A 10,466-nucleotide genomic window follows, 5' to 3' on the forward strand; every position below is an offset into this window, starting at 1 on the left:
GGTTTTGGTAAGGGAACATGAACAACTTTAGCAAAATGACTAGTTTCTTTCCAGGCAAAAGTGACTCATCAACTGAAGATGATAATTGTATAAACAAAAAAAGAACAAAGTAGGCCTTAGAAGAAAACAAGGGTCTGTCATTCTTTCCGCTACTTTTTGATATCTTCAACCTCTCAGAAAACAAACTGCAAAATACCCCGCGATGAAATGAAACAAGTTTGTTTGAATCTACCACCTGGAACCAATACTTGCAGGCCATGTTATAGTGTTGAAGCAAATCCTGCATATATCAAACACAAACTTTGATTAGTCCAATAGTCAGTGCACAGATAGACCAAATGCAACTCTGCTCCACCGGTTCAATGCTTGGTAATCATGAATCAACACATCATTTTATTACCACTAAATAAAGATTACCGGCAAAACATCCCAAGAAAAGAATATCGATAGTGCGGATAGATAGGCCTAGGCCTAGACAGTAATAGGTCCTCAAATTGGTCTGTGGAACAATATCGTGATAAAGAACGTTTTCTATAAAGCCGATCACTTGATATACTGAACAAACTGGTTACTTGTAATAGCATATCAAGCAGATTGAAACTATTTTACCAATTGAGAGTTTGAGACTACATTCACTTCTTCTCTCAAAACATAAATGCAGAATCAGCTCTAATTCTAAACATACATCACCAGTATTGATTCAATTCCTCTCAATCTCAATCATTAACATCAATGTAACAAGATTAAAGAAAGAGCTGTAAATCAAATTCACTGGCAGAGAAAGAACACAGGTAAGAAAATACCTTCAGATAAGCAACTCCAGTTTTGATTGCTGAGAGATAGCAATGAAGTGAGCAAAGCAGAAGCAGTAACACTATGTAAAGGTACAAGTGAAACCCCTGCACTCAGTTCCACAGGTACCCTGCTCAACACAAAACCCCAAATCCAATTATACATTTCAGAGATAAACCCTAATCCTTCGAAACTAGATCTTATCTCCTGTAGACTAAAACTACCCTAAGGCATAAGTTTTTATAAAACTCATTTCTAGGATTTTGAGAGCCTAACCTTGAGAATGTGAGTCTACGAAGTGAGGGACGAGCTGAAGATGAAGAAGATGATCCATTCCCGAAAGCAATTCCGGCGGATTTCCCGATCTTAGAACCAGAAGACGCCGCTGAGGAACTACCGAACAGTATCTTCGCCGACGATGACGATACCTGAAGAGCTCTTCTCATGCCGTTGGCCGCCATGTCTACTCTTTTTGTTTCTCTCAACTCTTCGTCGGCGACATTCTGATCTACGAAGGTGAGGTTTTAAAATCGGGTCGGGTCGGATCTTAAGGAAACGGATCTAGCACAAGCCTAATTCGGCCCATTAAGAACTGGGCTGGTAACCGGTTAAGATCTGGTTCAACCGGGAATTAATAACCGGTTATTACCTGTGCTTTATCTTTTCTCAGTTTCTTTTACTTCTCTCACTTCTCAGTTCTCACACCTCTCTTGTTTACGAAGATGACGATACAGTTGAGAAACCTCGAGACGAACGAAACCCTAACTTTCGAGTTTTCCGATGAGTCTACGCTCAATGATCTCCGGCTAAAAATCAATGATTCGACGCCTTCCTCTGTTCGTTTATCGATCAATCGCAAAGACGACCTCCTCGCGGCTTCGTCTCAGGCTACGCTCCGATCACTCGGCGTGAATTCCGGTTATCTCATCTATTACTCTCTCGATTCCTCTGATTGTAGCGCGTTTGTTCAGAAATCAGAAACGGTAAAGTCCGGTTCTATTCCGAGTTTCCAGAATCAATCGAGCAGCGATACGAATCACGGAGGAGCAGAAGAGCTCGGCGGCATGAATCTCTCCGGTGTAAAAAGGGTAAGCGAACCTCTCTTCTTAAAAAAGATATTGATGGAGGAATCTGGTGACACTTGGGAATTTACAACTGTGGTCATGACTGTTCATGCTGTTATGTTAGAATCTGGATTTGTGCTGTTCAATCCTGATTTAGGTATGCGTTTTAGCTTCTCTGCGGGGACTTCAGTATCGCTTAAGTATACTCTCCCATCTGTGATTAGTGCTAATGGAACCGAAGTAGTGAGTGTTAAGTTTGAGGATTTAGTTGATGTTGAAGTTTATGGGTCTCTTGATGAGGATAGTTTGGTGGATAAGGTGTGCATTAATAAACGTAGCTATATGCACATTGTTGATTTGCTTATGGAAACTTTGGAATCTGACAATGAACAAGATACTTTGAGCGCTCATCGTGAGGTACTCGTCTGGTGGAGATTGATCAAAGATGGTATTGTCACGCCTCTGTTAGTTAATCTGTGCTACAAAACCGGCTTAGAACTTCCACCTTGCTTTATCAGTCTACCTCGAGAGCTAAAACATAAGATACTAGCGTCGCTTCCTGGTGTGGACATTGCGGCGTTGGCATGTGTTTCTCCTGAACTGCGAGACCTGGCTTCAGATAATGACTTGTGGAAGCAGAAATGCTTGGAAGAGTGCAAACATCTTGTGACAGAAGGGAATGATGTGGTTAACTGGAAGGAGGTGTTTGCTAGTTATTGGAGTCGAAAGGGAAATTTCTCCTTGATAAGAGCTAGGGCACTTGCAAGTATTTTGCACGGAGCATGGGTTCCTCCTGGAATCTTAGGTCGTGGAGTAAGAAACTACTAAAAAGGCTGTGCCATAAAAAAGAGACCCCGGGTGAGTCAGGTGGAGTGAATGTTGTTTGTTTTCAAATCTTGCAAATAGGCTATTTTGATATTAGGAATGTGGTGTAAAGAGCATTGGAGACTTAGTATACTTCTTCTTATTCTAGTACTCAGGAATGAGATTGTTTGTATCGGATTTTGCAAAGTAAGTATACTGAAATTGATGAGTTACTGAAGTTCACATGGAATTGGCATTTTTTTTTTTTTTTTTTTGTTTTTGGGACAAAGAACAGGGAATTGGCATTTAGGCTTTAAGTTTTCTCAACCAACCAGAAACAGAAATGAACACATTTAGTAAAAGGATCCAAACTGAATGAAGTGAAAAGACTGCAAAGAAGGACAAACACAGAAAGTCTATTGAATTTGATTTGATCACACAACACTTCATGGCCTTTGTAGGCTCTCTCTTCTCATAGATATTTCACAAATTTATTATCGTCATAAAATAACATCCCTCTATCCAATAATGGATTTGGACTAAGTTAGTTGAGATAGGTAAAACTTCAATGGAGAGAGAGAGAGATATGGGTGGGTCTTTCTGATCACACGCAGAGGTCAAACTCCATTACTCCTCTATCTCTGTTACATTGTCATAGACTCATAGCATCTTTGACAAAAACCGTGAATTTGTAAATACGTATCACACTAACCAAACAAGACGACGTTATTGTGTTGTTTGTGATTCCTGTGACAAAACCTCGTTTCTAGTTGTGAGTAGGCCTGAGCATAAAAACCGTACCCGAATACCCAACTTGGAATCCGACCCGAAAAACCGGGTTTGGGTTGGGTACGGGTTTACCTATAAAATCTTATTGGGTTCTATTTTCTAATACCCGTAGGTTCGGATTAGGGTCGGGTAATACCCGGTACCCGTTTGGGTACCCATTAAACCCGAACATATAAACATATTTATAATATTTATCATTAATATAATGCAATTACCCAAAAATTATGATTATAATTTTGAATATTTCATTTAGTTTTATACCTAAATATCAAAAATAATCAAAATATCTAAAATATTTTGTTATGTAAGTCAAAATTTAACTAAATTTATTTAAATTTAATTATATTTTGTCGGGTACCCGGTAGTTCGGATACTAATCGGGTTCTAAAATTTGTAACCAAAACCGACCCGAACCCGATAGTACCCAAACCAAACTGAACCCATATATCTAAAAATACCCAATGGATTCTATTTTTCTAAGCCCGTTTATCCGAACCCGAATGGGTGATACCCGAACCCGAACGGGTTAGCCGAATGTCCAGCCCTAGTTCTGAGTTTCACACCTCACTGGCCTCTCTCGTTCGATCCGTACGATGATTATAGAGATCATATTCACTTTCATTTTTAATGTTGGTAATGGAAAACCACGTGATAGATGTAAATAAAAATTCAATATTCCTAAATTTAAGGGAAATAAAGCAACAAACATAACATGCCAAATAGTTCAGTCGGTAATTGAAAGTGATGGATTGTTTCATTTTCATGCACTAGATGAACCCACAAATCTTTATAAATTATATGTAATATGTTTGCTAAGACGCTTGTAAATCCCAAAAGAAGAATGATATGTTATGTTTAAAATATGAGTTAGGTTAGCATTTGTCTTTGTAAAAACCCAAAACAAAAAAACCCTTCATGATTATAGTACTGAAGTTTAATTATGAGCAGGTTGTTTCAATAAATGATTAGGGAAAAAACTTCCATTATTTGCGCGATAATAAGGGAGAAGATTAAGTTGATTACACATGCTGATTTTGTCTTTTGTTCGGTAGATAAATTAAACATCTGATAAGGATATAATTAAAATCGAAGTAGGTCTAACTGCAACTGCAAATAGGATTCAATTCACATTCCCTCAAATTTTTGACACATGTTTAGTGACAATAGTGAAAAGAGTCTCTACAATGTATATAGTTGTATACTAACCAAATTTGTGGTGTGTTTTGTTCTTGCAGGGTTCTTTTTTTTTTGGGAACATGTAGACAAGCCTATTCTATAATTGGAAATTGTAGACTTTTGGCATATAGTTTTACTTACACAAATTTGAAACCAGCTAATTGACAATAAGCAAAGATGGCCAATGGCCATACACGTGTTCATTTTTCTCTGAACCTTTTTTGTTAACGCGTTTACTATTTCTTTGTGTCAATCAAATGCCAAAATGTAAGCGTCAGGATATAAAAACTATTTTGCTTACCCGGAAGTTGCCAAAGAGAGAGTGACTCAAAGATGACTAATTCAAGAACACACTCAAACAAAATAATCTCACAAGACAAAGTAATGAAAAAGTTTTATTAGATGTTAATGTCGGCTCACGAAAACTCCCAACAAAATAAAAACAAACACAGAAAAAAACCTTGATTATAAAAAAAAATGTTCGCAATGCCAAATGTGTTACCCTCATTACGCATTTGTCCCATTGATATAGCCAGCTCGTGACTCTTCTTCTTTTCTTCTCTCTATATCTCTATTTCTTTCTTTTCTCATACATGATTATAAAAAAAAAAAATTGGGTGGCACATAAAGTCCACCTCATCTCTACATCTTGTGGACATAACTAAGCACATGTAATTTGAAAACACCATATCACTGTCCCCATCTTCTTATATGTTGTTTTCACCCTTATATTTTTGCATAAAAAAACATATGATATATCCATTTCCTCAATTCAGTAATATAAATATCCCAATCAACCATTCCAACCAACCAACCCATTCATTAAAATTAAAACCATAAAACAGACATTCACTAAAAATGTTTATATAAAATTATTCGTACCGCCCACAAATCAGTAACAAAGCCTTTACATTGTTACTGAAAAAACTTCAAAATATTATAATCATAATAATTATAAGGTAGAAAATTAACATTCCTTCTATGTAAAAACTTCATAATCATCATCATCATAATAGATAAAATCCACGACCCAAATTGATCGAACACACACCGAACCGGTCCGGTTTAATCAGCGATAGCCCAGTTCATGTCGTTCTCAAAAATCCAGTGACACACTTCGATCCGACCCGGTTTAGACCCGAGAGCTAAGAAAGCTCCATGAGTCGCACCCCATGATGACGTGTCCATGTGACAGATGGCAATCCCGTGGTTAATCTTCTTCTTGCTATCAATCTCCAAGATATCAGCTTCGTACACCCGAACCTTAGGCACGGAGTGGCAGTAATACAACAGGTACGGGTACAAGCTCTGGTGACACGACACCGCTTTCGTCACCTTCCCGCCGTTTATCCCGTTGACTTTTCCTATCACCACCTTCTGCTTCGACCCCGCCACGTTGTCCGTCGTCCTTAGCACCACGCTCCGCCCCAGCACCGAGGTCGCGAAATCGATCATGTCCTCCGCGGATCCGACGCAGCGCTTCGTCTCCCCGACGCTCGGAGGTCTCTCGCACTCCGTCACCGCGTCGGTGATTAAGCCTCCCATCGTCGAGTTCTCCCCGGCGTGGAAGATCCTCTTGATCTCGCCGAGCTTCGAAACGGAGAAGGGTAGTTTAGTAATTATACTCCGGGGTAAAAACGACCTTTTAGGCATTTTATCTTTGATGTCAGGCATGGGAATCACTGTGCCTTCTTTGAGCGACGACTCCCTAAAGAATTTGCCCGGTTCAATCCACTTATTCACGGTTTTGCCATCGCCGACGGTGTTCGCTGTCGAGACGTTGTATTTAGAGAAAGCGACGCCGTTTTTGGCGTATTCCTTGAAGGTTGAGTTCGGTGTGTAGGTCTTGAAACTGATCCTGCTGCCTTCAGATCCTTTGCCATAACCGGTGAATTTTTCCGAACCGGGATTGAAAGATTGACCGTAATTTACGAATTTGACCTTCTCGTTGCTCGAGTCTTTGGCGTAGGAGGAGAAGGAATCGTCTCCGACGTTGGCCTTGTCTCTGTAATTCGAGAATGTGTCATCGGCTGAGTTACCGGCAGCGCCGTAGTTTTTGAAGTTGTTCTGGGGCACGTTCCCGTCGGTTCCGTAGCTTGTGAAGGTGTCGTTGGCGGCGTTTCCGTTCTCGCCGTAGTTTGAGAACCCGGAGCCGATTACGTTGGAGGAGACGCCGTAGGAGGCGAACTCGTTAGGGATCCCGTTTCCGTTTTTGCCGTAGCTCGTGAAGGACTGGCCTGGGCCGGCGTTGGCGTTTTGCGTGTAGGTTTTGAACGATTGAGTTCGACCGTTTGCTCCGTCGGAGTACGCCGTGAATCTGCTCGTCGGGTTGTTCACGTTGTTTTGGTAGTTGGTGAACTCACCGGCGCCGCCGGTTCCGGATGTTCCGTACGAGTTGAATCCTTCCTCGACGACGTTACTGCTGTCGCCGTAGACGCTGAATTTATCGTCGTGTCCGGCTCCGTTACGGCTGTATCTCCGGAACGAGTCGGTCTCGACATTGCCGTCTTTGGAGTAGTTCTTGAACGAGTCGCCTCCTCCGGGACGACCGCTGCCGTAGTTGGTGAAGTTCTTCTGGTCGTAAGTGGAGAACTTGACGTCTCCTTCGTGTTTCTCGAGACTCGTTCCTAAATCGGGGAAACAGAAGAGGTTAGCGGCGGAGCAGAAATCGGGAAACCGAGTCGGGAGCGAGTTGGTGGCGGCGAGTTTGGAGAAAGTGGCTGAGTCGACGGCGTTGAGTGGCGAGGCTTTGGAGATTAAAAAATCCGATCTGGGAGATTCGCTACGGATCTCTTTGTTCCAGTAACGGACTAGAGACGCTTTAGGTGTGAATGGATTCTGCTCCGCCGAGAAACCGCCGCCGATTAAACGTCCTCCGACGATAACAACCTGCATTGCCAACAAAAATCCACATTTACTGATTCAACGAACAGTAACAAAAGTTCCCTAATCAAAACTATATAATAATATAAACCAATCAAATGGAATAAAGTGTGACATATAGGTAGGTTCAAGATTGAGCTTACATTGAAGAGGATAAAGGACAAGGATTGGAGAAGAAGGAACTGTTTGAGCATTTTTGTTGTTTGGTTTCTCTATCTTCTTCTGCTAAGTGAGAGAGAAGAGAGGAGCAGAGAAGATGAGATTGGTGGGCTTGATGGGTTTGAGAGCGGATTGTGTTTTATATATATATATATCTATGATGATGAGTAAAATATATATATAGTAGCCAAAAGCTTGCTTATACAATTATGTTTTTGTCCATAAACTAAACCCTACACATTTAAATTTATTAACAATTTTTTTAACTTTTTATTTTTGGATATCAAACTTTTTTTTTATAATTTATTAGTTATTTATGAATAGATGCCTAGATGGTATAGTATTGTGAATAAATAAGTAAATGATGATGTTTTAGATTTGGTATTTAAAAATAAGATGAAAATATTAGAAGAAAAGGATAATGAGGGAAATTGAAAAGAGTGGAGTGAAAATAGGGACAGCAGAAACAGAGTGACAAGAGTAGAGTTTTTTTTTTGTTTTTTTTTTTAGAAGAAGAAGCAAGAAAAATACAAAACTGAAGTGGGACTTTTTTTTTGGTTTTTGGACCGGTATGGTAACGCGTTTTCAAAACCGGTTTGAGGTTACCGACCACCAAATTTTTAACGGTTAGTTAACTTTTTTTAACCGTCCAAAAAAGAAAACAAAAGAGCAATTGAAAGCTGTACCTATTTTTAGGAGATTTTCTTGAGTTATATAACAAGACAAAAAAAATTGTAATGGTAATGTTTCAAGAAGACTCTTGTTGTGTATGTTGTTGTCTTCTAGTTTTTAATGGGGTTTTTTCAACTTTTGGACAATGTTTTGTTAAACAGCTACTATGGGGAACTGAAATCTCAATAGAAGATGCCAATAGATGTATCAAACTCTTTTCTGTGATTCTGCTTTTTAAAGTTAATTACTATTGAATTTAATCATATAAACTTTTTCAAACAAAAAAAAATTACTATATATTCTTGATGTTTTATTATAGTATATCATTTTGTCTAACAACTTTTAAAAGCTTGCTTATACAATGAATGTATTTGGATTTTCAAGTTATCTTTATATTTGTTTCTTTTACAATAAATGGTAAAAAAATGATTAGAAATGGACTTTTTAAAATATTTGTATTGACAATATATCTATAAAATCACAAACATCTATCAACTTTTTGCCCAAAACAAAATATCTAATAACTATTCTGAATAACACTCAGCCTTAAACAATACAATCACATAATACAGCCCTCGTGTCATGTTTTCTTATGCAACTATATTACCAAATAATTTTATCACAAACAAAAAAAAAAGAGAAACAAATGTAAAAGGCATCTAGCTTATATATGACGTCAACAACATACAAATATGTGTATCCTAAGTCCTAACCTTTACTTACAAAAAAATTTCATCAAACGTTTGTAATTTGTAAATAGTAATGGTTATCTGGTTTATACAATGATACTTGAATAAAAATTAAACCATAGTTTTAAAACCAGTAAATCTTAAGTAACATACTAACATTATAGCGATGGTTCGCATATATGATAGTGGAGTTTTTATGAAGTGAGAATGAAAAATAAATGGCAATAAGAGATTAAATACAACATTTTAACATTTGTCGTCGACTAAAATTTATACTTATGTATGGTATCTCATGATCGGACGAAATGAATGCATGGCATCATGTATTAATTTTATTATAATTTATTGCAGTTGTCATTACAATAGTCAAAAGCTATAATTTTTTTACAGTCTATTCTGATTCTGAATTACATATTTGACCAAGAAAAGGCTACATCAACTGATGGCCAACAACTCTACTAAGGACTAGAGTGTATAACTGGATGACCAACAACTACGAAACGAAAGTACTCCAGTAAAATTCATTTATAGTAACTTTGTGTAGTAGTCGTTGGTTATCTGATGACGAAGACGAATCCTTGATCGTTATTTTTACAACATTCAAAAATTTAGTGACTAAGAAAGTAACAAATATTATGCTCATAGCATTAAAAGTAAAACGTAGCATAGTAACTATTTTGTACTACTCTATCAATCTAAAACGTAGCGTAGTTTTTTTTTTTGCAATATCCACTATACACTGCCCGGCATGTTCTTGATCGACAACCGGAAGCACGGTTCGGTCTGATCGGCTCGATTCTAAAAAGCCAAAACAATAATTTTCTTGTCTGACATTAAGCCACGCGCCATGGACCAAATGGTTGCAATGAAACGCGTTTTGGGCCTCCAGCTAAAAAAGTAATGGTACGTGTTGATGTAATAAGTGGAAGGAACTGAGTAAAGATTCGTTAATAGTGAACCGCAAAATCCCATTATTGAATAAATTATTAAGATTAGGAAAAGAGTATCGAGCATTATTATCTCTCGATCTCTGTCCGATTGCGGCAGGAAATTGACAAAGCTCGTGAGAGTGCCAAATCGATCAGTAGTACTGTTGAAGATGATAAGGGTCGTTTTGGTTTTCGACATCATGAGTTCACGTTCGTGACTTGAATTTTTTTGTATAATTGTTGTTGTGTAGCGGTTTTGGTTGTGACAATTTCATGGTAATTCATATTATTAATTCAATACCAAAGCCTACCAAAAGCTTTGGTGGTAGAGTGCCACATTCCCCGTTTTATTGTGTATTATGTCTCCCAATGTAGGAGGTTTAACTTTAATTATTTTAGTAGTATTAGTTTTTGATACGAAAAATTAAACTAATAGCTTCCCCCGCCAATACTTTTTTCAAAGTGTCAAACAGGCGTCAGGCCACTAAAAGACCCATAAGTGGACTGAT

At 38.2% G+C, this 10,466-nt stretch overlaps 2 protein-coding genes and 1 pseudogene across 3 annotated transcripts; 1 reads left to right on the forward strand and 2 right to left on the reverse strand.

Annotated features, from left to right (window-relative positions):
• Positions 1–26: 26 nt before the first annotated feature.
• LOC104701674 (uncharacterized) lies at positions 27–1,359 on the reverse strand. Its single transcript, XM_010417409.2, has 3 exons — positions 1,069–1,359; positions 804–922; positions 27–280 (listed from the first exon to the last, which is right to left on the reverse strand). Exons 1-3 carry the CDS (start codon positions 1,251–1,253, stop codon positions 261–263), a joined length of 324 nt encoding a protein of 107 aa, XP_010415711.1. The 5' UTR covers positions 1,254–1,359; the 3' UTR covers positions 27–260.
• Positions 1,360–1,476: 117 nt separating this feature from the next.
• LOC104701675 (F-box protein SKIP22 pseudogene) lies at positions 1,477–2,910 on the forward strand (annotated as a pseudogene). The gene has a single exon (XR_015560794.1). The product of XR_015560794.1 is annotated as an F-box protein SKIP22 pseudogene (transcript).
• A 2,515-nt stretch (positions 2,911–5,425) lies between these two features.
• On the reverse strand, positions 5,426–7,997 carry LOC104701676 (polygalacturonase 1 beta-like protein 3). Its single transcript, XM_010417411.3, has 2 exons — positions 7,652–7,997; positions 5,426–7,514 (listed from the first exon to the last, which is right to left on the reverse strand). Exons 1-2 carry the CDS (start codon positions 7,700–7,702, stop codon positions 5,691–5,693), a joined length of 1,875 nt encoding a protein of 624 aa, XP_010415713.1. The 5' UTR covers positions 7,703–7,997; the 3' UTR covers positions 5,426–5,690.
• Positions 7,998–10,466: the final 2,469 nt, after the last annotated feature.

This window comes from Camelina sativa, chromosome 7 (assembly GCF_030686135.1).
Source record: "Camelina sativa cultivar CO46 ecotype springtype chromosome 7, ASM3068613v1".
NCBI classification, from domain to species: domain Eukaryota; kingdom Viridiplantae; phylum Streptophyta; class Magnoliopsida; order Brassicales; family Brassicaceae; genus Camelina; species Camelina sativa.

Excerpts from the sequence above, each read along its gene's own strand:
- LOC104701674 (XM_010417409.2), bottom strand. The coding sequence starts at position 1,253 with ATGGCGGCCAACGGCATGAGAAGAGCTCTTCAGGTATCGTCATCGTCG. Across the intron at positions 923-1,068 it reads CGTAGACTCACATTCTCAAG|GGTACCTGTGGAACTGAGTG; the intron begins GTTAGGCTCTCA and ends TGTGTTGAGCAG. Across the intron at positions 281-803 it reads CTGGAGTTGCTTATCTGAAG|GATTTGCTTCAACACTATAA; the intron begins GTATTTTCTTAC and ends TGATATATGCAG.
- LOC104701676 (XM_010417411.3), bottom strand. The coding sequence starts at position 7,702 with ATGCTCAAACAGTTCCTTCTTCTCCAATCCTTGTCCTTTATCCTCTTC. Across the intron at positions 7,515-7,651 it reads TGTCCTTTATCCTCTTCAAT|GTTGTTATCGTCGGAGGACG; the intron begins GTAAGCTCAATC and ends TTGGCAATGCAG.